The sequence below is a fragment of the Nannobrachium achirus genome (assembly GCF_963921795.1).
Source record: "Nannobrachium achirus genome assembly, chromosome: 9".
Lineage (NCBI taxonomy): Eukaryota > Metazoa > Chordata > Actinopteri > Myctophiformes > Myctophidae > Nannobrachium > Nannobrachium achirus.
The window spans coordinates 33,956,015-33,983,511 of NC_137818.1; the positions used below are offsets into that span (position 1 = coordinate 33,956,015).

At 38.9% G+C, this 27,497-nt stretch overlaps 2 protein-coding genes across 2 annotated transcripts; both read right to left on the reverse strand.

The window, feature by feature from the left end:
• Positions 1–3,609: 3,609 nt before the first annotated feature.
• On the reverse strand, positions 3,610–26,791 carry LOC308290588 (obscurin-like protein 1; the record flags this gene model as incomplete). The annotated part of the gene is made up of 8 exons (XM_080732493.1): positions 26,710–26,791; positions 26,247–26,534; positions 25,841–26,107; positions 25,468–25,758; positions 24,862–25,140; positions 24,397–24,690; positions 24,007–24,276; positions 3,610–3,674 (listed from the first exon to the last, which is right to left on the reverse strand). The coding sequence occupies exons 1-8, from the start codon at positions 26,774–26,776 to the stop codon at positions 3,610–3,612; spliced, it is 1,821 nt and encodes a 606-aa protein (XP_080588619.1). The 5' UTR covers positions 26,777–26,791.
• Positions 20,391–23,350, reverse strand: LOC308291758 (obscurin-like; the record flags this gene model as incomplete). The annotated part of the gene is made up of 8 exons (XM_080733886.1): positions 20,391–20,452; positions 20,576–20,650; positions 20,802–20,867; positions 21,467–21,535; positions 21,711–21,812; positions 22,023–22,174; positions 22,865–22,979; positions 23,068–23,350. The coding sequence occupies 8 exons, from the start codon at positions 23,348–23,350 to the stop codon at positions 20,391–20,393; spliced, it is 924 nt and encodes a 307-aa protein (XP_080590012.1).
• Positions 26,792–27,497: the final 706 nt, after the last annotated feature.

Below are 27,497 nucleotides of genomic sequence, written 5' to 3' on the forward strand. Positions count from 1 at the left end.
TACTGTGTGTCATTATTGCTTTTCATGTGTTTTATTGTCTTGTGTACTTGTGTCTGTTTTATTGTACACCTCAATGTACAATAAAAAAAACAAAAAAGGTTAGTCACAAACTTACAACAGAAAACTACAAGATTATTTCCTACACAGTGCAATAGAATCAGGCCATACCATTTTCATCTGCATCCTGGGCAGTACAAAGAGCAGCCAACACTGTTGAAAATAATTCAGTGTTAGCATACAGTTTAGACAATTATTATATAAATACAAGAGAGAAGTACTAGTTCCTTTTTTATGACCTTATGTAATAGTGCTGACCACCTAAAATGAGACCAAGTAGAGAGACAGAGGACAAACAGTCAGACCAAAATCTGAAAAATATTTGAGTCTAGAGTCTAGCAAGAATGTAGGTAAAATACAAATAGCAATCTTTTGATATGCAATTCTATTCTACTGAAAGCTCAGAATTGGGTTTAATATAGAAGAGTGTCAAAGACCTTACCATTGCTATCGATAATCAGACAATTATGCTTTCTACATACAGGTATATAGTGGTCTGTTTTCAAACATACCGGTATGTGCAAAATAAATTAATTCGAAATGTAAAGCATATGAATAATGTAATGATTGAATAATGTGAGTGACTGAGTATTAAAGTAATTTGGAGAAATTAGCAGCTGGGAAAAGAGAAGGCCTGAGGCCGATTCTAAGAACGCCCTCTAAGGCCTAACCTAAATTCTACATACTGTACATTGTACTGTACTACACTACACAAAAATGTGTTCCTGGCCTGAGGGGTAAAGGCAAAAAATGTGTTCCCGACCCATCCATAATGGGTTAATAAGGCCTTCAACATAATACACATACCCTAAAAAAACGTAAGACATAATATCATTAAAATAAAGACAAAATAACGAAAATATTTGATAGCGATTAGGCTAAAACTTATGATCAAAAAATTGAAGTGTAACTTCCTAAAAACTTACATATGCCGCTGAAGGCTTTGAAGAACCACATTGTCTCATTGAGCTGTGCATGTGCAGAGATGGGGATGCTTAATGTATTGAATGAAATGGGTACCTAGGGCTATGGTACGTTTGTATCAGTAAGTAAGGTAATGTGAGTAGGGGTGTGTGCTTACTGTACTGTACTTTCTAAACGCACATAGGCTAGCTGTTGTCTAGTCTCACTTCTGTGGCCTGGGAGCCACTGTCTCTCACCAAGCCAAAAAAGGCAGCAACAGGAAATATATTGGTGAACCACGCGTTCAGGCGTTTGTCATCGACTCATGAATCCACATGTGTTGTTTCTGAGAAGAAATTATAACAAGGAAATGAAACAGAATGTAATTATTCACTGCTTTGGGTGATATAGACCACTGTTGTATAATATGCAATTCAAATTATTATATTACAATAATTATTGTATTCTATTATTATTACCCATTATGAAACAAAGGTTATGTACAAAAACAGTAAGAATTGGGTAATTTGAAAATGTAACTAAAACTAAAAATAGAATGTTTGTGTGTGCTGTGAGTACACTCACCCACCAAAATTGCCTATTTATATCAAACTTCAAACTACTATCTTCAAAAATGTTCAGGCCAAGACATCCCTTAGCTGAGAGTGAGACAAAGCAGGGACATCCGATGCTTGTATAGAGAGATCGAGCCATCACAACAAGATGGATAGGGGGAAATGCTGTTACATTAAATGAAATAAATTACTGAAATTGCAGCTGGAGTACATTTTGGTTCCACTATTTTATTATAATTATTGCATGCTTTTTTATTATTATTGCATGCTTTCCTTAATGAAATAAAATAAAAAACACACAAACAATCAAATGCAATTATGTAATTATTACATCCATTAAACTACCATTAGTCGTGCACCCCCTAGATGCAGCTCAAGCACACAACTTTGGGAATCCCTGATTTAGTCAATATCAGCCAGCCATGTAATACTTTATTTAGGTCTGTATGTAGGCCTATTGTGGAAGTCAGTCTAAAGCTATTTATCAACTTAACAAGTGTGTCTTGAACATTCTGGTATTCTTATAATGTTGCTGTCTCATCTACATGTAATCTCAGAGGAAAGGATCATCACATTAACCACAAAAACAAAACACAAAACATGTCTGAAAGAACACTCATTGACATTTATTCTTTTGTACTTTGATCTTATAGGCTGGAACAAAGTACAGGTGATCTTTATTTTACATCTTGTGTACAGGTATAAGACAATATATTTTGTTTTCTCCAACGTTGTAGCTTAATTGAGTTCTTGAGACCAGTCACTGCTCGATAGTAGGCCTACAATGCAAGATACTCTGACATGGATAGATGTATCACACAGGTCTCTTTAATCATTCAAACAACAGCAGGAGCATATTTTGGACTTGTGACCATGTGACAAATAAATACACAGAAGGATACATAGTATCTGCTCGCATCTGGTGTTTGGTCAAAGAACTGAAGCATTATCTACAAGAGAACTCAGATTTGTGCTGTAAATGTTTGACTGCTTACTTATCATAAAGTTGAAATTGGGAACGGATAATTTCTTGAATAATAGTCTGCCTCCTTTTTTCAGAACAGTATCTACACAATAGCACTCAAAACAAGATTAACAAAAATGTGCATGAGAAATATATACACTACTGATGGAACATATAAGATATGTGCCTAATTATTGTAGTCCCAGGTTTTCAGAAGATTGCATACCCGTTTCCTATTCCGTTTAATGTTCCAACAGCTTCATTTGATTGGCCCCGCAGCAGATTTGAACTGGAAACACACATGTACACCAGTCCCTGCCGGACAACTGCCTGATCAACAATTTAACTAGGGGGTTCCCTGCCGATCAATTTTTATCAACTTTTTTATAAAAAGTAATTTTTTAGATATTCTTTTGCGGAAAAAACTCCCCTGGACTATAAGGAAAACGCTGATTTTGCTGGCAGGAGCTGGATTATTTATGTATTTACCCTGGCAGTGAATGAGTTATGTGTTTTTGGTTAAATTCTGCTGCCGAGCTGCTCAAAATGAACTGGAAACGTGTATGCCATGCTTTCTTCAGGGGCACCCGAGGGGGACTACAACTATTCACAATTAAATGCCATATATACAGCAGCAGGTATCATTTGTTCGTGTACACAGATGATGTATTATATGGGCAAAATAAGAATGAAAACAAAATACCTTAAACTGCCAATAGACATGGGTGGTCTGGTCTAAATGGACTAAACCTGCTACATCTACCAGCACAAGTATCTAAAACACGTCAAATATTGTTATTATAAATTAGTAGGCCATTTAAAAGTTGCGAATGCATTTTGTGTCTACCAAAGTCATGCAGTTTTAATATAATTCAATGCTAATTTGTTTCAAGTTTCACCCGTGATCTAGACAATAGATAGTTGAATAATTTTTAAGCTCCAACATCTGGCTTTGTCCGTTTGTCCAAAGTTAACTCCTAATTAGCACCGCTCACTTCACACTGGGTGTGATTTTTATTTTTATGGGAAATGATCCAGACTTCAGTGTGTATTCAGTAATCCAGATATAATATATTTGGATATTTTTGGATATGTGAGGATACATTATCCTCACTGCTTGAATGACATAAGCCCTCCATTTCCATCTGCCGTATCAATGATCTCAGATGTCACAGCTAGAGAGAGAAAGGGAGATATAGATCAATGATATCGTGCCTTGAGTGACAAAATACTATACAGTGTGTAGAATTGTGCAAGTCATCAGAGAAAACCTAATATGGTTGTAGTACCTTGGCTGTCTGTGGAAGTTATTGGGAGCGGTGTTGATTCACTGCAAATAGCTTCATTGTTATCTATCTCTGTAGGTCAAATTGTAAAAAAAAGAAAAAAAAGAAGAAAAACATAGCACACAAACACACTTTCACATCTGAACAAATTACAAACAAAATGTTATATGATAAATTACAGGTATGGTAAGTGATTTAAGCACACACAATTGGAACTGTAACACTATAAGATATAACCTGAATGGCTATTCTCTTAGGCAACCTACCTGAACATTTGATTTTTTTTTTTGATTAGACTCCTCTTACTGAACAAACACTCTATATCACTGTTTCGCAAGCACTGACCAATTTGTGGGTTGCAGAAAGATTTTGATGGGTCCCTTTGTTTTTTGTTTCCTACTTTTTGTTTTTATTCAAAAAACATTCCCAAATTTTTTTTTTTTCATGAATTAAAAACAAATTCTCCAGTAATATCATGAAGAAATCAAAGAAAATCTAAGAAATTCCATAAATTAGAACACAAATGTTTAAGAAGTAGTGAAAATAGCCAAGCTCACAACGCGGTGCAAAGTGACACGTTGTGAGCTTGTAGATCTGCTGTTTTCACTAGCTTGGGTCCCGGGCAAACGTCTAATCTCTCTTTTGGGTCTCGAGCTAAAAAGTTTGGGAACCACCGCTCTATAGCAATGATTATTATCAGAATATAATGCTGCAACTTTCTGTTTTAACAAAAACCTATAACCTAGAGGATAATCAAATAATCCATATATCATCTAGCTTAAAAGTAATATTTAATACCTTTATTTGAAGCAGTCAGTGCAACCTCACTGACACGGTCATGGTCGTCCAATGGGCAAGGGGCATCTGTAACATAGAGGTCTTAAAACAGAATCCAAACTTTTCTAAGAAATGCTAAAGCAAAGGTCTAATTGGAAACCCCAGTGGAAAAGGTTTCACATGCACAATTTTCACCATTTAAACACTTAGTTACTTTGTAGATTTAGATTACTATTACAAAACATACATTAACCATTTCATCTATGTATAACATTTCAGCCATTTGAAAATAGCCACGCTACAAGTCTCACATGCGATGCATTTTGAGCTTGTAGATCTGCTATTTTCAAAAGATTTTTATAAATGTTTTACTTTTTTTGCTTTTATGCTTGTGAAATGGGACATTCTCAGAGGCGACCTTTAAAGTGTTACCTGAGTACTTACTAGTTTTGGTACAGTACATTTTGATACCAATACTTTTGTACTTTTACTCAAGTACATTTTAATAATGGACTTTTAACCTACTTTATTTAGTACTTTTTCCACCACTGCAAAGAATATATAAGTTGTATATCAGTATGGGTATATCAGAAAGAATACCAGAAAACTCGCCCTAAAACAAACTCGATCCAAACTCGTTTCCCAACGGGTCTGTGGCCTTAAGCTAGATGCAGATTAGACTAAAATCAAATCTGTGCTTCTGGGGGTCCCTGGAACAAAAACATTTGTGATAGGGGTCTATCCGTGGAACAAAATATTTTGAGATGGGGTCCACGGCCAAAAACACATTTTGGGGATCCTTAACCACTGATAGGCACATTCTACAAATGTCTTCTAAATCATAAGAATTTTCTGAAAAAAACTTATGTTGCCATCAGTGTTTCTCAAACTTTGTCATGTGAAGGACCCCCAGAATGATATGTATTTGGCCACGGACCCCCATCACAAAATATTTTGTTCCAGGGACCCCCAGAAGCAAATATTTGATTTTAGTCTATTCTGCATCTAGCTTAAGGCCACAGACCCGTTGGGAAACGAGTTTGGGTCGAGTTTGTTTCAGGGCGAGTTTTCCGGTTACCATCAGAAACACCCAAACCACAAACCCTTGGTGGAGTCTTTACAGTAGCCTACAGTACATACCATCACGTGTCTTCAGCTCAGCCATGGTGAGAAAAAGGTTGGGCCCTTCTGGCTTCCTCTCTGTGTGAGTGTAAAAAGAGAAAAAAAAAGAAGAAAGAAAGTGTCACCTCACTGCCTCCACAAACGGCAAAGCTTTTTGAGAAGTTCTCACAACAAAGTTGTTTTTCAGTGACACCTTTTCGTTTATGTTGAATTAAGCTGTTTAATGATATAAGTTGTTGTTACATTTTCACCCCATATTTTATGTTGTAACCCATAATGCATTGCATCAACAGCCAGAGCCAAGATCCTACCTGTTGGTGGTTTAGAATAGCAGTGATAATTGATTCATATAGTAGTACATGGTTATGTTTATGTTTAACTATTCAAAGATGGTTAACTTTAGTTAGTAACTGATATTGTTTGACCTCAAACTCCCAGATTCAGAGCTTGTAGAAATTGTTTATTGACACTTTATAAGACAGAGACAACTTCTGAAGTGGATAAATCAAAACCTGGCTTGCGGGTCGATCTTAGAACGATACATCCGATGAAGACACAGATAATTCCAAAGAAGAGACAACCAGAGATGGAGAGAAGCACCCGTCTCTTCAGAACTATAAATACGGGAGAGAGACACAGAAAGAAAGGGAGAGGGAAAATCAGTTTGATACTTTATATAAATGTAATCTATTGATGAAGATGACCTGGAATAAACTGGAGAGAACAACTTAAAGGACAACTTTGTTTTTTAAGGGTTCATGTTTTAGATTGTAATTAGAGAAAAGAAAGTGAAAGTGAGTGTTAATGTTTTCATTTACTTTGTTCTATCATTTTATCACTTTTAGCGTGCTAAAACGTGGGGGCATGCATACGCATGGGGGCATGTGTACAAGTGGCTAAATATGTATTTTTAGACACAATAAGCCTGCAATTTCTTTATTGATATTTACAGTAACCCCTTAAGTCACATCTGCCCATGAAGATCGCTTGCCCCCATTTCCCCCAACCATTGTTCCAGAAGGGGTCTGGGTTGTAGGCGTAAGAGACATTCATGACAAAGCATGAATTAGGTTTGACTCACGGAGGTTCTTGGTCTTGAAAGCATCACTGGGGGTGGAGTTGAAGACTTTATTAGAAGTTTGCATAGGAAAAGGTACAGTCCCTCTTACAGAGTAAGAGGGACGTCCAAAGCGGATTCCTTTGCAGGTGTACTGGCTCTGATCAGGGTCATCATGGGGCGTCACTGTGAGGGTGTCAGAGGGACCCTTCTCTGTTTCCTTTCTTTCTCTGAACCTGCATGTTTTAGTGTGTTTTAAGAGATGATGGGGAATGTACAAAATAAAAACATACAGTACATTGCATTTGCATGCGGTATACTTTATGCTCTGAATATCATACAGTACCATGTGTAGTTCCACTCAGCTTGGCTTCCCTTCACCTCACATCTGAGCACCAGACTATCCGTGGAGAAGACTTCTGACCAGCCAGTTAACAGGGTCATGATGGCCCACGGACGCTCTGAAGTTGGAAAATCGGGTGAACTGGTTGAACAGCTGCATGCTTGCAGATGCATTTAAGAAGGAAAGTTACTGATGCTTACCTTGTATGTCAAGTTTGCGGGGCTCTGATAATTCTGTGGAGTAGGTCGTTTTCTTGCCTCTGGTAGCTTGGCATTGATACTCCCCCTTGTTTGTTTTAACAGCAGAGCTGATGCGATGACTGGGTCCTGAAGTGAACATTGATGAATTATCCTTGTACCACTGATACTCCCATCCAGTGGAGACCGTAACTTCACAGCTGAAGTTCACGGATTCTCCAGTGTACATCACGTTGAACTCTGGAACTTGCTTCAGTACAGCTTTGGGCGTCTCATCTGAGGGTAGGTTATTCAAATGATGGTAACGTTTAGATTACATTTCACACATCTGACCATGGAGTCATTAGCTTCAGAGCTGGAACAGGAATAGCTAAACAGAAATAGATCATTTTTACTTTTCTGTATAGGTTATTATTAAGCTGTTTCATTTACAATACAGATAACAATATAGTACTTTTTCTTTGGCTCACCAGATATCTGTAGAGTCTGAACCTCGCTGTATTCTGTATTGAATGATCTTGTGCCTCTTTTGGCCATGCACTTATAAGAACCACTGTCTGGTGAAGTAGCTGATCTGATGTTATAACTATTGCCACTGGTTGATAGTGGTTTTCCATTTTTGTACCACTGATACTCCCATCCAGTGGAGACCGTAACTTCACAGCTGAAGTTCACGGATTCTCCAGTGTACATCACGTTGAACTCTGGAACTTGCTTCAGTACAGCTTTGGGCTTCTCATCTGAGGGTAGGTTATTCAAATGATGGTAACGTTTAGATTACATTTCACACTCACAACATTTTAGTCATTCATCAGATTAAAGGGATACTTTGACACTCTATAATGGCCAGCTAGCCCTTTTTCTCTAATGAATGTTTTCCACTTTAACCAATGTAGTATATCAGGGTTTTGGTTCCATTCTGTTGTTTCTCCTATTAGACTGAATTATTAGACTGAATCTCTGAAAGGTCCAGGAAGGACTTGAGAGGTGATGAATGAAAGCAGCAGAGTTGTTCAGTAGAGTTGTTCTTTATTGACAGAGTATCAGTTCCATGAGTAGCTGGAGCGGGAGCTCCCAGCTTTTCCAACAGTCCTCCGCCGTACGCGGGCTTCTCCCTTCCACTAACTAAGATACATTTTGCAGTCCCATTTTATACATCTTACACAAGCATTGGGGGAAAGCAGAGGAGGGGTCAAACCCCTAGGTCATCTAATCAGCTGTCTCCAATCTAACGAAAGATCTGGCTTGGAGATGGCCTGTAGTTTTCCGCTGCCTGTGGGGACTTCTCCCAAAATAGGTTACCATGTGTCTCATGTCAAGATGTCATGTCAGAACTAAACCTAAGAATTAACTCACTCTTAATGTAATGTCTACTTTAATGTGCAATGCATATACTGTATGTCTCACTTATATAAATCTAAGCCCTTAAAACATGTGTTTGCATCCTACCATTTAAAAGTAAGGCAAACCTTAAATGCTAAAGGTACAGTTTAAGAATTACTGTATGTCAAGAGACAAGATCAGCATGTATAGTCTCTCTTGAATGTCACAGAATCATCACCGATAGGATATGACTAACTCAACTGTGTGTTTAACCACATTTCACCAACTTATCGATTATTTAACTAGTATAAGGTTACCCTGTATTTTAAAATGTCTCCATAGATAAGACAAGCTTCTAACAGCTGCTCACATGCATGCCCCAGGGGTCTGTGCTTTGCTGTCTTTATGGCTTCCTTATCTGTTTGCTGTCCAGGTGGTCATTTAAACAAAGAGCAGGATTTAAATAGAGTGAAACACAAATACCCTTAAAGTTTGAGGGGCGGCAGCCAGCCCTGTGTTGGTCTGACTGGTCAACTTACGCTTAGATTGTAATAATTGATATTATTATGAATTATCATGCATTATTGTCTGATCAGATATACTTCACCAACTAAAATACAGAATGTCAAACTATCCCTTGAATGGGGTATCAATAGAGTTAATAAAATATCTCACCATAGATCTTGAGAACAGATGCAGAACTACTTCGAGTGCTGACAGATCTGCTCTTATGTTGTCCCCTACACATATATTCTCCAGCATGTATGGCTGAGGCAGAGTGGATGGAAAGAGCAGCTCCATCAATGTCCAGGGACAAAGACTTGTCCAACTGCATCTGTGTTCTATTTCTGAACCATGTGTAGGTCCAGTCAGAGCTGTCTGGAACTCCACAGCTCAACTCCACACTCTCAGTGGGAAACACATCTGACCATGGAGTCATTAGCTTCAGAGCTGGAACAGGAATAGCTAAACAGAAATAGATAATTTTTACTTTTCTGTATAGGTTATTATTAAGCTGTTTCATTTACAATACAGATAACAATATAGTACTTTTTCTTTGGCTCACCAGATATCTGTAGAGTCTGAACCTCGCTGTAGTCTGTATTGAATGATCTTGTGCCTCTTTTGGCCATGCACTTATAAGAACCACTGTCTGGTGAAGTAGCTGATCTGATGTTATAACTATTGCCACTGGTTGATAGTGGTTTTCCATCTTTGTACCACTGATACTCCCATCCAGAGGAGACCATAACTTCACAGCTGAAGTTCACAGATTCTCCAGTGTACATCACGTTGAACTCTGGAACTTGCTTCAGTACAGCTTTGGGCGTCTCATCTGAGGGTAGGTTATTCAAATGATGGTAACGTTTAGATTACATTTCACACTCACAACATTTTAGTCATTCATCAGATTAAAGGGATACTTTGACACGTATACGTTTCCTCATCACATTGGAGAAGTTTTTTTCTCTCTCTCTCTCTCTCTCTCTCTCTCTCTCTCTCTCTACAATGGCCAGCTAGCTCTTTTTCTCCAATGAATGTTTTCCACTTTAACCAACTAAAATACAGAATGTCAAACTATCCCTTGAATGGGGTATCAATAGAGTTAAAGGACAACTTTAGTTTTTTACAACAAGGGTTCATATTTTAGATTGTAATTAAAGAATATAAAAGATGAGTGTTAAAATTATTTCATTGACTTCTTTCTGTTGTTTTAGAGATTCTTATTTCAGTGGTTGGGGGTAGAGGTCTGCGCGGGACTGATTTTTTGATCCCGCTCCCGCCCGCTCCCGCATCATTTCTGACCACTCCCGCCCGCCGCCGCAATGATTTCATTTTTGACCGCCCACAGACAATTCCTCTCCGCCGCTCCCACCCGCGACAAACAAATGATGTGAATTTAGTCCCGCGGACTCCCGCGGCGCACAGTACCGCAGCACGTCCAACAGCCTCCCTCCCAAGAAGGCACATTGAAATGAGATCCAAAACCATTATCAAACAAAAAAGTGTGCCATGTGCGCGATGCGAGGAGCATATTTGTGACGGACTGACGGTGGCGTGAGAACAAATGAGAGAAAGAGAGAGAGAGGGAGAGGGCGAGTGACGGATGAGCCACGGCACGGAGTGAGAGAGCGAGAGGCGAGAGAGAGAGAGAACTTGGCGGAGAGAAAGAGAGACTCCAGTCCACGTACTGTATCAATGTGGGTGCGTTGTCCTCACTCAGCAGGGGGAATTGCGTTCTCTATTCACATCTTGACTTGCTAAAGAAGGCACGTTGACGTTTGTATCTTATCCATTGAGATCCAAAACCAACAGGACTAGTGCGCGCGAGAGAGGAGCATTTGTGAGGTTGTTAACAGAGGTAAAGTGTTTATATTGTGATGGGACATAGGCGATGGGACTATATTATAATAAATAGTTGTTATTTAGGCTAAATAGTGAGTGACAATGCCGCCGCAAATATCTGCCCACCGGTTAGCCGTTAACAGACGAGAGAGGGAGGGAGGGGGAGTTAGAGCGAGAGGGAGAGAAAGAGAAAGTCCCCGTGCTGTAGGTGCATGCGTTGTCCTCAGGCGCTCAGCAGGGGAAATTACATTCTCTACATATTCACATCTTGCTAAAGTATAGATATAAGCTTATTGCGGGAGAGTGCGGGATTTTGCGGCGCCCGCCGATGTTATTTTGACCGCATGTCCCCGCCCGCGGTGATTAAAATATGCCCGCGCCGCAATATATGGCGACGGGTCCTGCAGGTCCCGCGGGAGTGCGGGACCAAAGTTGTCCTTTAATAAAATATCTCACCATAGATCTTGAGAACAGATGCAGAACTACTTCGAGTGCTGACAGATCTGCTCTTATGTTGTCCCCTACACATATATTCTCCAGCATGTATGGCTGAGGCAGAGTGGATGGAAAGAGCAGCTCCATCAATGTCCAGGGACAAAGACTTGTCCAACTGCATCTGTGTTCTATTTCTGTACCATGTGTAGGTCCAGTCAGAGCTGTCTGGAACCCCACAGCTCAACTCCACACTCTCAGTGGGAAACACATCTGACCATGGAGTCATTAGCTTCAGAGCTGGAACAGGAATAGCTAAACAGAAATAGATCATTTTTACTTTTCTGTATAGGTTATTATTACGCTGTTTCATTTACAATACAGATAACAATATAGCACTTTTTCTTTGGCTCACCAGATATCTGTAGAGTCTGAACCTCGCTGTATTCTGTATTGAATGATCTTGTGCCTCTTTTGGCCATGCACTTATAAGAACCACTGTCTGGTGAAGTAGCTGAGCTGATGTTATAACTATTGCCACTGGTTGATAGTGGTTTTCCATCTTTGTACCATAGATACTCCCAGCCAGTGGAAATGTCAACTTTACAACCAAAGGACACTGGCTCTCCAATGTAAATCTTCTCAACATTTGGATCTTGAATCATGAAGGGTTTGGGCTTTTTAGCTGAATCTGAAAAGGAAAATAAATGTTTATTGGAGTGTTGGCAGTATTGTTAGTATGAGCTGAGTATGTGTGAAATATATAGTAATCTGAAATGGAAATAACTTGCTCTTCTGATGCACAAACATTGCACTATAAGTGTACGGTGTCATATCAGATAAAAATAGAACATAGACAAATAAAATAGGCACTAATTAATCAATCTTTTTAAGATAACCTGTTATAGAACTGTCAGAAACTCACAGTGAACTGTGATATCAGCAGAGTTGCTGGGTCCAGAGCTGATTTTCCTGGTTTTGTGGTGACCTTTACAGGTATAGAGTCCTGCATGTGTTCGTGTGGCTGAGAGGATGGTGAGAGACATTCCCTCTGCATCCAGGGACACGGCTGAGTCTCCACTGAGCTTCTCTCCACCTCTGTACCAGGTAAAAGTCCAGTCAGAACTCCCCTGAACTCCACACTTCATCTTCATACTCTCAGTAGGGAACACGTCCAACCACTGGGCCTGTACCTCCAGAGATGGTATTGGTGGGTCTGCAATTTTATCAAATTACATTATTAACTTTACATTACAGTACATTGCATTTTAAACTCATTGCCAAATGAATGAAAGACATTTTTAAGGCCATATTCATTATTGTTTCTTATGGGTTTTGTCATTAACTTGCTGTGGAAGATTATTATGAAGTGAAATTTGGAAACTTGGATTTCGACTCATCATGGGTTCTGGCTTCTTAGCTACATTTGAAAATGTAATAAATGTTTATTCTGTTTTGTCACAAATAAGTATTGTGACTGCTTCCGGGTAATAGTGAACAAGTTAAAATGACTACGAGACGGTGGTAATTAAATGGTAATTAACTGTCAACCACAGATCCTAGTGCTATTTATAACATGGGTCTCAAAACTAATATTTTAGTCAAATAAAATTGCTCCTTCTTACCAACAATATTAAGAGATACTGTCTTGCTGTCCTCTGCAAATAATTCATGTTTGCCTCTTCTTGCCCTGCATGTATACATTCCACCATCAGAGGGAGCAGGAGAGCTGATGGTGTAGTAGGATTTACTGGACTCAGAAGTGATGAGTTGAGTTCCTTCTTTGAACCACAGATACTCCCAGCCAGAGGACACAGAAACTTCACAGCTGAAGGTCACTGACTCTCCAACATACGTCTGCTCAAAGCCAGGATCCTTGATGCTTAATGTTGACTTGGGTCTGTTTTCTAAATCACAAAGTACAACAAACAACAACCTGGTTACTACAAAGAAGTGCCACATGATAAACAAACACTATTAAAGGAACTCAACATGTGTTTTTTGTTAATAGCCTTATACCGCATCATTAATACAAAATGAATGATCTTTTAGAGCAAACTTTAAAAATATACTTTGTATTATCAGTTCAATAGCAAGATAATGTGACTGCTATCTTCCCTCATGATATGTCGGCATTAGAAACAATAAAAGAAGTGGAAAAATAACTACTTCTGCTGCACTGACATTACAGTAAGTGTACTTATTGTGTTGTATCTGATCAAATAGAATATAGCTAATTAAAATAACCAATTAATGGCACACTGATAAACTAATGTCTAATAACTGTTAAATACTCACGATGAACTGTGATATTAGCAGAGTTGCTGGGTCCAGAGCTGATGATCCTGGTTTTGTGGTGACCTTTACAGGTATAGGGTCCTGCATGTGTTTGAGTGGCTGAGAGGATGGTGAGAGACATTCCCTCTGCATCCAGGGACATGGCTGAGTCTCCACTGAGCTTCTGTCCATCTCTGTACCAGGTAAAAGTCCAGTCAGAACTCCCCTGAACTCCACACTTCATCTCCATTCTCTCAGTAGGGAACACGTCCAACCACTGGGTCTGTACCTCCAGAGATGGCTTGGGAGGATCTGGAAGTTTGTAGCAAATACCGGTAGATGTTCATAACAAATCTTAATGTGTTTGACATTTAAGGTGACTCCTGGGCTGGTTGAGTTTTAAAGAAATTGCTTATTAAAAAAAGAACACATACCAGATAATTGCAGAATTCTTATTTCACTCTTCTCCGTATAGAATGGGTCCTTTCCTCGTTTGGCTCGACACCAGTATTGTCCTCTGTCAGATGACTTTGGGGATGTTATAGTATAAGTGCTGGATGTGTGAACCTCTGTTCCATCTCTGTACCACATGTATTCCCACCCAGAGGACTTATCAACCATACAGCTGAATGAAACAGGCTCTCCAATGTATATTTCTGTCAAACTTGGCTTTTGAGTCATTCTGGGCTGGGGCTTGTTTGCTAATCAAAAATGGAAAAGAAACATGCATTTTCTGTTAGTCTAGATTCACACAAATGTCATCCATGACCTAACAGGGATGCAACTTATCATGACATTTTGTTCATTGTATGATTACAGTGCATGTCAAATAACTTACCATAGACTCTTAGGCCAAATAAGTTACTATCTCCACTGATAACTGCCTTGGTCTTGTGATGAGCTCTACAGGAGTACTTTCCAGTATATGTCTGTGATGGAGGGGAGACGGTGACAGTTGAACCTTCAGGACCGAGGGACACAGTGGCGTGTTCACTGAGCTTCTGTCCATCTCCGTACCAGGTGAAGGTCCAGTCAGAACTCCCCTGAACTCCACAGCTCATCTCCACTTTCTCGGTGGGAAATACATCTGACCATGGAGTTATTGGCGTCAGGGCTGGAACAGGAATATCTAAATAGAAATAGATCATCTTTACTTCTCTGCAACCATAGATATTCGGTCTAATTTTTAACAATATGTTAATGATACATTATATTATATTATTATATTATTGTGTCAATGTATATCAAAAGCTTTAAAAAATATAAATATGTTTTCCTTGGCTCACCAGATATCTGTAGAGTCCGAACCTCACTGTAGTCTGTATGGAATGCTGTTGTGCCTCTTTTTGCCATGCACTTATATGTACCACTGTCTGATGAAGTAGCTGAGCTGATGTTATAACTATTACTGGTTGATAGTGGTGTTCCATCTTTGTACCATTGATACTCCCAGCCAGTGGAAACTTCAACTTTACAACCAAAGAACACTGGCTCTCCAATGTACATCTTCTCAACACTTGGAACTTGAGTCATCAAGGGTTTTGGCTTATTAGCTAAATTTGAAAAATAAAATAAATGTTAGTTCTGTGGTGTCACAATTAGGTATTTCATTACATGGATGCAAATGATAATGTGATTATTATTATTATTGTATATTAACATGTAAAGGAACTTACCATACACTTTCAGGTCAAATGTGTTACTATATCCAGTGGTATTCCCGTTGGTCTTGTGATGACTTTTGCAGGAGTACCTCCCAGTGGTGTCTGATGGAGGTGAGACGGTGACAGTTGAACCTTCAGGACCGAGGGACACAGAGGAGTCTTCATTGAGCTTCTGTCCATCTCTGTACCAGGTGAAGGTCCAGTCAGAACTCCCCTGAACTCCACAGCTCATCTCCACTTTCTCAGAGGGAAACACATCTGACCATGGAGTCTGTAGCTCCAGAGATGGCGTTGGTGGGTCTGCTGTTTTATAAAATGAGATTTTGTATATAATTGTACAATTGTAAATCCAAGATGAAATTCATACACATTTGAAGTCCATATGCATTATTGTTTCTTAGAGGTTTTGTCTTCAACAATGCTGCAGAAGAATATGATTGAAAAGGTTTAGTATGTGAATGGTCACAGCGTGTCCGTATCTTTGTCTCTAACGCCTGACACTGTGGTTCTATGGGTTTGTCGCTCTGACATCACTGTGATGTCAAGGGAACCACTCTTTACAGAATGGGTTTTCCGCTCTGACATCACACACTGGCTTCACTGTGATTTCACACTAACAGAATCCCTTTTATGCCCATATATGGAGTTCCATGATGTCATCAATATTAAGCCCATATCTAACAGGACGTCATATGGGAATGCCCATATATGGAGGCCACATACACACTAACGGCTGTTTCTACAGACAGGGATCTCTGCATGTACGGGCATAAAAGGGTATGATGTCAGATGTCATAGACATCATAGGACTTTCACATAACAAATAACTGAGTAGGCAAGTTTGGGCTCTCACAGCATATCTCCATATACAGTACATGGATCTCCATATATGGGTACCAGGGGTCTCATATAGGTATTTGGTCTGATATATATCACTGGCCAGATGGCCAAGAATTGGCGCGCTGAGGCGTCTTACTAGTTATTATTACTAGGAAGTTTGAAAAACACTTTAAATTCAATGAAGTACAGTAGCATTAATACATGCTCCGAGTTCCTCTCCTCGATTTGGCACCACATTTGGCACCACCACCATGTTCCATTATCAAGACCTCCCCTGACCACTCACCAAGTCCCCATGACCTCAACAGTAATTTTTTATTTTCAAGCTTTTTCATAAACTACGCCTATGTTTTATTTATGTATTATTATTTATTTGATTGACTTGTGAAATATTAACCTGTTTAAATATATTTTATAATGTACTTTGCCATGGGCCATTATAGTGGCTCATGGACCACTGATTGAGAAACGGTTCTCTAAAAGGAACAGTGCCCTGCGCAAAGAATGATCTGAAACTATTCATATTGCTTAAATTGTCAACATAGTTTCTTATGCGTAGTTTCTTTGTGGGACATGGGGCAAGACACGTGGCAACCAAACTCAAACGTTCTGCCTAAGTACCGGTAAGTGTTCACTCACTGTTCTTGCTCATAACCACTACGCCCAGATTCAGCTGACAACGGCTAAAAGAAGAAGAACAATTTTTTTTTCTAACCACTGTTTACATCACAAAACAAGATAGGTTTGGACAGAATTAGTTCAATTCAGGAACTTACTTAAACAGTGGCCGCTGCCTCGGTGCAAAAAGAATGCAAAAGAAAGACCACTTTTGTCTTTGTCTCTCAATCACTAACAGTCCTGCTCAGTTATAATTCTATTTACTTGGATACATTTTTGTGTTTATTATATGTTTATTATTGATGTATTATCTGTTTACTTTATTAATTTAGGAGTCACAACTAGAGTGTGTAATTGTGAACTAGAAATGACATGGACTATTAAATTAAAAATAAATGACATGAACTAGAAATGACATGGGAAATAAGGCCTTATGTCCCATTCATGCGCAATCTATCATGATGATGATACTGTTGTGCTGCATCATAATTATCCTTCCTCTTTGAGACTTCCTGCATGGCAATACCTCCCTACGCACACGCGCACAGACGCAGACACAAAAACTCACACAATATTAACTCACAATACGTTGCAATATGAGGCATTATGAGCTTGTAGATGGTCTATTTCTGCTATTTGACGAACAAAGCATATGGGGTTGTATGTTCCATCAGTTTAGGGTTAGGCTTGGGGTTAGGGTTCGGGTTAAAGTTAGTTGCAAAATGTTTGTCTATTCTTTGACTCCTGTTGTCTGTGTTTCTCTGTTATAGTTGCAAGAGTCATTAGGGAGTCTTACTGGTAGTCATTTAGCACAATTACATACTGTATCTGCCCTGTACAAATGTTTAAGCGTACAGCTTGATCTAACATTGATCTAAAAAAGTTTACGTCAATGATTGCTATCTGAACATACCATTTCCATCAGCATCCTGGGCTGTACAAAGAGCAGCTAACACTGTTGAAAAAAGCAGAATTCATAATTAGTGTACAGTTTAGAAAATGCTATAATATATTAGAGAAGTACCTTAGAAGTTCCTTTTTTATTATTTAAAATGAAGTGAAGACAGAGACTGAGCAGAAACAAGAATTTCTGACCAAAACAAAATGTTCTTCATATATATGTGTGTGTGTATATATATATATATATATATATATATATATATATATATATATATATATATATATATATATATGTATACAGTACACACACACACACACACACACACACACACACACACACACACACACACACACACACACACACACACACACATATATATATATTATATATATATATATATATATATATATATATATATATATATATATATATATATATATATATATATATATATATATATGAATATATATACTGAATATACTTTACTGACTGAATGACTTTGTAAAAGCTCAGAATTGGGTATGAAGACCCTTACTACAGTATTATATACTATATACACCACTTGTATTAGAGTTTCTAGTAAAAAAATAAAATAAAAAAGGGCTTCTGTAAACATTTGAGATGAGACCATCAAAATGAACAAATACCCTAAAAAGTACTTTTCACACATGCTAGAATGGAATTTATGCGTATAGTAATTTAATTAAAAACATATAGAAATCACACAATTAAAAGAAAATATTATTTGGCTGTGATATGAATTAGAGTATTTGACTATAACTTATAACCAAAATAGTTAACTTCCTAGAACTTACATATGATGCTGAAGGCCTTGATAAACCTCATAACTGAGCGAGCAAAGTGCAATGCTGGTGACACTTGTACGATGCAATTATGGTTAGTGTTTGTCTACTCGGTATGTCTACTCAGGCAATGCAAGCAGGGGTGGGGTGTGTTAAGTTCATTTCTTACAATAATGTCCCCTACTTGCTTTCTTGTCTCACTTGTGGTCTGACCACTCTCGCACCTCCCCTAACAGACCCCTTGTGTTTCTTGAGAATATTATAGTGAGAGTGAGAGTAGCCTATGAAGCAGGAACCAAGGCCTCTCTCTTTCTCTCTCTCTCTCTCTCTCTCTCTCTCTCTCTCTCTCTCTCTCTCTCTCTCTCTCTCTCTCTCTCTCTCCCTTCAAATGCACCCTTCGAAGTGTACAACTCCTGAAATGTACGAATGCCTTCGAAATCAGTAGTTCTCACACACAGATGTACAAGCTTGCATCCTGGCATTAAGTGATGTGCTGTGAGCTTGTATATTTGCTATTTTTGAATAGCCAACACAAACATAAAAACATTACACAGGTTTTAATGGGTTATAAGGGTATTTCAATTCAAAACACTTTTAGGGTCATTTTAACAACTAATATTTGCACCTTAGAGAGTTTTTAAATTGCTTGATTTGATTTGTTGGGCAATCCAATAAAATCAGCCTGTTATTTTTAGAATCAAGCTTTTTGTTTCTCAGAAATGTTTTCAGGAAGTGTCTTGCACAATTTGTCACTTTCAAAACTGTCGAATTTATTGTGAAATGCATTTCATTTACTCAGTATGGCCCAGCCAGGTGTTACTGGTATGCATGTATTGTGGAAGAAACGAGGAACATTCTGGTATTCTGTTCTGCTTCTGTCTTATCTACCGGTACATGTGTTCTCAGAGGAAAAGATGATCCCATTGACTGAACCACTGTCTTCAGCTTTTGCAGTCAAATAGCATGTCATAATTCAACAACACGAGATGAAAGAACACTCAGAAATGTTTATTATTTTATACTTTAGGCAAACTAGTCACGGCTCCACAGTGCACACACAGCATCAATATCTCTCTAATCAAACAAAGCAGTAACATACACTTTTGTAATATGTCATGTGCCAGTAAATTAAACAACATAAGTATAAATGGTATCTGGTGTTTGCAACTGAAGCATCATCTACTCTACAAGAGAACTCAGAATTGTACTACAGAAACTATACTCCTACTACTATAAAAAGGCCATTTATCATGTTTATTTTTTACATGCACTGCAGTAAGATTTACATGATAAAGCATTCACATAAACTTCAAAAAATGCACAAGAAATAAATAGCAGAACAATGGCAGAACAAAATAAAAATACATTTTGTACAGAAGAATAAATTAAGAATTTGGGGCCATTTCATAAATTTGGACTGTACAATCAGTGATTACATCAAACTATATGGTATTTGGAAAGGATAAAGCAATTATGTTGGGGTGAATACGGCATAACAAAGAATCTGTACAACATTAACAAAAAACAAGGCTAGATTAAAGATGGTCTAATCAAATGTTCCCTTTGGAAAAGACTTAAAATTACACAGGTGAATATATTAGTAAGATTCTTTTCAAATGATTATAGGCGGGGAGTGAACATGAGATATACAACACCCCCAGACTATTTCTTATGACCCTTGATAGATGTATTTGCTAGACAATAATATGATATTAACTTTATTGATGTATCTATTTGTAAATGGGTACTGTGTGGGTGTGTGCGCGTGTGCGCGTGTGCGTGTGTGTGTGTGCGTGTGTGCGTGTGTGTGTGCGTGTGCGTGTGCGTGTGCGTGTGCGTGTGCGTGTGTGTGTGTGTGTGTGTGTGTGTGTGAATGTATAACACTAAAGTGTTCCAGATATATCCTCAGTGCTTGAATGAGAGCAGACTATTTACCTCTGGCGTATCAACACTCTCAGATGGCACATCTAGAGAGGGGGAGAGAGAGAGGAAGTTGTGGATCAGTGATATCATGTCTCTCTTGATGAGAACAAAACAAGACCTATAGAAATGTGCAAGTCATCATAGAGAGGAAACTGTGGTTGTAATACCTTGGTCCTCTGGGGGAGATACCGGTAAGGGGAGGGGTGTTGATTCACTGCAAATGTCTTCATCTGCCTCTGTCTCTGCAGGTCAAATTGTTTAACAATAGCACACAAACACAAATTCACATTTGAACAAATTACAAACTAAATGTAATATGAGAAATTAACCAAGATGCCTTCACCGATTTCACCATATTTATCATCCATTACCTTAAAGGTTATGTGTTTATACCTTTATTTGCAGCAGGCAATGCAACCTCAGAGACACGGTCATAGTCATCCAATGGGCATGGGGCATCTAGAGAGATAGACACAGACCTTTATTGATCCCACGCAGGAATTATACATGTATACACTACACTGTCTCCCACTCTTACAGCATTTGGTTCCATTTGTATTCTGTTAGAGTTACAGACTTGTATTGGTCAATTTAGACCCCCATAAGGGAACCCACAAGTCAGTGGAATCCACTTTGAGAACCACTGCACTACATCATTGGTTCTCAAAGTGGGGTCCGGGGACCCTTGGGGGGGTTCGAGGGGGTCCCCAGCAAAAACGTATTAATGCATCATAATAATTTGTACCACTTAATCCCTTTATAGGTTGACTATAAAAAATGGATGTACAAGCTCACAGCGTGTCACTTAATGCTGCGCTGCGAGCTTGTACATCTGCATACCGTAGATATACATTTTTTTTTTTGAGAGAGAGAGAACCACTGTACATGCTGTCAGGCAGAAACCTCTTATCTCCATACTTGTATTTTTTTCGTAAATTGAAGCCCTACATAATCATACTACAGCATTTCTTGACATGAGGTCCACCAGACAGAGACCATATACACTATACAGTACATACATACTGTACATACAGACAGACAGACGAGACAGTACATACCTTCACATGTCTTCAGCTCAGCCATGGTGAGAAAAAGGTTGGGCTCTTCTGGCTTTTCTGCTTTCTTGTCTGTGAGAGTTACAAAAATATTGCCACAAAAAGCAAAGCTTTTTTAGGTGTCCTCATGACAGATTAGGTTTTCTGTAACTTTTTAGCCACGCTGCATTTCAGCAAAATTGTTTATCTCGTATTTACATGGAAAACATTATACTGAAAGATTCTGAGGAGGATATAAGAGCCTAACCTGGCTTGCGGGTTATTCTCAGAGCGATGCATCCGATAAACACAGCTAGAATTCCAAAGAAGAGACAACCTGAGATTGAGAGAAGCACCCTTCTCTTCAGAACTATAAAGAGAAGAGAGAAACACAAAAAGAAATGAAAACAAGAGAAAATCAATTTAAATATATTTATAATTATAGTTTTAGTTATATATGTAGCCTACTTTATGTGATTCTGGTCATAACAGAAAGTCAAATTCATAGCATGATATAACCAGTCAGTTAATTTTGGTGAGCGACAGTCCTACGGCAAATTATGAATTAGGTTTGACTCACGGAGGTTCTTGGTCTTGAAAGCATCACTGGGGTTGGAGTGAGAGGGACGTCCAAAGCGGATACCTTTGCAGGTGTACTGGCTCTGATCAGGGTCATCCTGGGGTGTCACTGTGAGGGTCTCAGAGGGACCCAGACTCGTTCCTTCTCTGAACCTGCATTTGTTGGTGTTTTAAAACGGAATAGGGCATTTACATATAGCACATGATGTGTGTGGTACACTTTATGCTATACTATGTACTATAACTACATACTGTATAGATGGGCAACTGGCGGCCCTGGGGCCGCCTCCTTCACTTAATGCGGCCCACAACAGGTTAATATCAGAATACCGATATATTATTGATTTCAGCTATTACAATTCCAAACATGCAAACATGACCCGCTTTAATTACTTAAGTCTTTATTCGTTTTTTTAATGACTAGTATTAAAATTGTATTGTCTTTAACTCTATTTTATGTACAATGTATCTGTATTTAAGTTCATAAAGTAAACATGAGTTTAACTAAATGTATTTGAAATGAGTAGATTGGCTATTTCTGCTACTTTTACAACTACCGGTAAATGCATTTGAAATGAAAAAGAATATATACTTTTCAGGATTCAAATAAAAGAATTGCAAAAATAGCAGATCTACAAGCTCAAAACGCACTGCGCTGCGAGTGTAGATTGAGTGATCGGCTATTTTTGCTACTTTTATATGACAGAATGAAGAAGTAGGGCATTGATTAAAATAAAATATGTAGATAAGAGGTTTTGGCCCTCTGGAGTGAGTCTGGAAATATAGTGTCCCTCTCCATCCTCACAGTTACCCACCCTTGGTATACTATAGAATAGATCATACCATGTGTAGTTCCACTGGTCTTGGCTGTCCAGCACCTCACATCTGAACAACAGGCTATCAGTGGAGAAGACTTCTGACCAGCCAGTTAACAAGGTCATGACGGCCCATGGACGCTCTGCAGACACAGTTGCAAAATCGCGTGAATTCGTTGAACAGCCGCATGCTTGCAGACACATTTAAGAAGGAAGGTTACTGACACTTACCTTGAATGTCGATGTTTCGGGCCTCTGAGAATTCAGTGTGATATTCTTTTTTCTTGCCTCTTTTAGCTTGGCATTGATATTCCCCAGTGTCTGCTTTAACAGCGGAGCTGATGGAATGTCTGTTTCCAGAAGTGAGTGGTAGTGGTATTTTATGATCATCTTTGTACCACTGATACTCCCATCCAGAGGAGACCGTAACTTCACAGCTGAAGTCCACAGAATCTTCAGTGTGCATCACTTGGAACTCTGGAACTTGCGTCAGTACAGCTTTGGGTTTGGGCATCTCATCTGAGGGTAGTATGTAAATGATGTTATAGTTTAGATCACACTGCACACTCCAGATTAAGGGCATTTTAGACAATAATCGGTTTAAAAGGATACTTTGACATTTTTATGTTTTCTCCTCCTCTTCTCATCATTTTGTAGAATACAAACTGTCAAATTATCCATTGAAGTGGGTCAACAATAGTGTATAGATCATCTTACCGTAGACTGTGAGAACAGAAGCAGAACTACTTCTAGTGCTGACAGATCTGCTCTTATGTCGTCCCCTACACATATATTCTCCAGCATGTATGGCTGAGGCAGAGTGGATGGAAAGAGTAGCTCTATCTGAGTCCAGGGACAAAGACTTGTCCAACTGCATTGGTGTTCTATTTCTGAACCATGTGTAGGTCCAGTCAGAGCTGTCTGGAACACCACAGCTCAACTCCACACTCTCAGTGGGAAACACATCTGACCATGGAGTCATTAGCTTCAGAGCTGGAACAGGAATAGCTGAAAAGAAATAGATAATTTTGACTTCTCTGTGTCAATAGTTATGCCGTTTCAACCATATTATGTTAACATTATAAATATTGAGAGGCAATTATATAATATTATTGTGTCAAAATAAAAGCATTCAAAAAGAAATTACAGATTTGTATACGTATGGCTCACCAGATATCTGCAGAGTCCGAACTTCGCTGTAGTACGTATTAAATGCTGTTGTGCCTCTTTTGGCCATGCACTTATAAGTACCACTGTCTGATGAAGTAGCTGAGCTGATGTTATAACTATCGCTGTTGTTTGATAGTGGTGATGCATCTTTATACCATAGATACTCCCAGCCAGAGGAAACATCAGCTTTACAACTAAAGAACACTGGCTCTCCAATGTAAATCTTCTTGGCACTTGGATCTTGAGTCATCAAGGGTTTTGGCTTATTAGCTGAATTTGAAAAGGAAAATGTTTATTCAGTGGTGTCAGAAACAAGTGTCTTTACGCTGTAATAGTAATCAGAAATGGACAATCAAATAAATAAATAAATAAATGCTAAACTGTGCTCACCATAGACAATGAGAATTGGTGTGCTGTTGGATTGAGTTTTGACCGGCCGGGTTCTGTGTTGTCCTCTACAGGTGTACGTTCCAGCATCTTCATGTTTAGCAGACGAAATGATGAGAGACGATCCCTCTGCTCCAGGAGACACACTAATATGATCACCACTGAGTTCATGTCCGTCTCTGTACCAGGTATAGGTCCAATCTGAGCTTCCCTGAACTCTACAGCTCATTTCCACTCTCTCAGCAGGGAACACATCGAGCCATGGAGTTTGCAGCTCCAGAGAGGGAACAGGTATTTCTGCATGGACAACAACAAGGCATTATATGTAAGTCCTACTATTTTATTCCCATATTGTCCCTGTTAGAACATGGTAATAAATTGGTAATAAAACTATAAGTGGCAATATCCTTATACCACCCATAACATAGTTCATAACTTGATATTTCATAAGTGTTTTTAAGATCTTACCAATTATATTAAGAGAAACATTGCTGCTCTCCTGTGCAGAGAATTCATGTTTGCCTCTTCTTGCCTTGCAAGTATACATTCCACCATCAGAGGGAGCAGGAGAGCTGATGGTGTAGTTGGATTTACTTGAGTCAGAAGTGATGAGTTGTTTTCCATCTTTAAACCACAGATACTCCCAGCCAGAGAATACATCGACTTCACAACTGAAGGTCACCAACTCTCCAACATACATCTGATCAAAGCCAGGACTCCTCTTTAAAGTTGATTTGGGTACGTTTTCTAAATCGTGAAGTACAGTACACCGTCACATTTACATTACCACTAAAGCTCATTACATGTACAAGTGTGGGTAGAACCACTAATAAATAAACTCAATGTACATCAAACTGCAAAACATACTTTGTCTCTGATAAGATAATGTATGACTGCTCTTGATATGTTAGGATTAGGAAGTCAGAGATAACTATTCCTGCTGCACTGTTATCACAAAAGTGCTGATCATACAATAGAAAAACACCAATTCAAATATGCACACGTTAATGGAATGTTTCTCAATTTTGCTGAAATAAACTAACGTGTTGTGTAATATAATTATTATAAACTCACGATGAACTGTGATATCAGCAGAGTTGCTGGGTCCAGAGCTGATGATCCTGGTTTTGTGGTGACTTTTACAGGTGTAGAGTCCTGCATGTGTTTGATTGGCTGAGAGGATGGTGAGAGACATTCCCTCTGCATCCAGGGACACGGCTGAGTCTCCACTGAGTTTCTGTCCATTTCTGTACCAGGTAAAAGTCCAGTCAGAACTCCCCTGAACTCCACACTTCATCTCCATTCTCTCGGTGAGGAACACATCCAACCACTGGGTCTGTACCTCCAGAGATGGCTTAGGAGGATCTGGAAGTGTGCAGTAAATATTCATATAAGATCTGAAAGAGTTTGGGCTGATTGGGTGAATAATCACAAATGAAGTGCTTACCAGATAATTGCAGAAGTTTCTTTTCACTTTGATCTATGGTGAACTGGCCTTTTCCTCGTTTGGCTCGACACCAGTATTGTCCTCTGTCAGATGACTTTGGGGATGTTATATCATAAGTGCTGGATGTGTGAACCTCTGCTCCATCTCTGTACCACATGTATTCCCACCCAGAGGACTTATCAACCATACAGCTGAATGAAACAGGCTCTCCGATGTATAATTCTTTCAAACTTGGAGTTTGTGTCACTCTGGCCTGGGGCTTGTTTGCTAATCAAAAAATGGAGAAGAAACAGGCATTTTCTGTTAGTCTAGAAGTCAAACAAATATCATCATCACCTACAACAGGGATGCATATGTGGATGATAGAGAGATTATTTTTTTAAAGTACATGGTATAGCAACATTACCATAGACTGTTAGGCCGAATGCATTACTATCTCCAGTAGTAATTGGCTTGGTCTTGTGATGAGCTCTACAGGAGTACTTAGTATTTGTCTGTGATGTATGGGAGACGGTGACAGTTGAACCTTCAGGACCGAGGGACACAGAGGAGTCTTCATCGAGCTTCTGTCCATCTCTGTACCAGGTGAAGGTCCAGTCAGAACTCCCCTGAACTTCACACTTCATCTCCACTTTCTCAGAGGGAAACACATCTGACCATGGAGTCATTGGCATCAGGGCTGGAACAGGAATATCTAAAAAGAAAATAAATAGTTTGACATTTCTAGATATATTCACAGTTCAATTAACCAATATGTTAAATTCTAAATTTTGTGAGGCAATGCTATCAGATTATTGTGTCAATGTATGTGATACACAGAAGGATTCAAAGATGGAGATAAGAGAATTAGTACATTTTATTTGGCTCACCATATATTTGTAGAGTCCGAGCCTCGCTGGAGTCTGTATTGAATGCTGTTGTGCCTCTTTTGGCCATGCACTTATAAGTACCACTGTCTGATGAAGCAGCTGAGCTGATGTTATAACTATTGCCATTGACTGACGATAGTATTCCATCTTTGTACCATACATACTCCCAGCCAGTGGAAACGTCAACTTTGCAACCGAAGAACACTGGCTTTCCAGCGTACATGTTGTCAACACTTGGATCTTGAGTCATCAAGGGTTTTGGCTTTTTAGCTAAAATATAAATGGAAAATAAGCTTATAGTAATCAGACATTTAAATAACTTGCTGTATAGATATACTAAGTCTCATATCATATCAGATAATAGAACATAGCCAGTTAAAATAAGCACTTCTCTTTCATCTTGCTGGGATGAAGAGGCATGTAATAGATCTGTTTTAAACTTACAATGAACTATGACATTAATAGAGTTGCTGGGTCCAGAGCTGATTTTCTTGGTTCTTTTCTTTAGTTGGATTTTCCTGGTTTTATGGTGACTTTTACAGGTGTAGAGGCCGTTGTGTATTTGTCTGGCTGAGAGGATGGTGAGAGACATTCCCTCTGGATCCAGGGACAAAGATGAGTCTGCGTTGAGCTTCTCTCCACCATTGTACCAGGTAAAAGCCCAGTCAGAACTCCCCTGAACTCCACAGCTCATCTTCATTCCCTCAGTAGGGAACACATCCGACCACTGGGTCTCCACCTTTAGGAGTGGTGTTGGTGGGTCTGCAAAATGAGTTGAACAATAATTA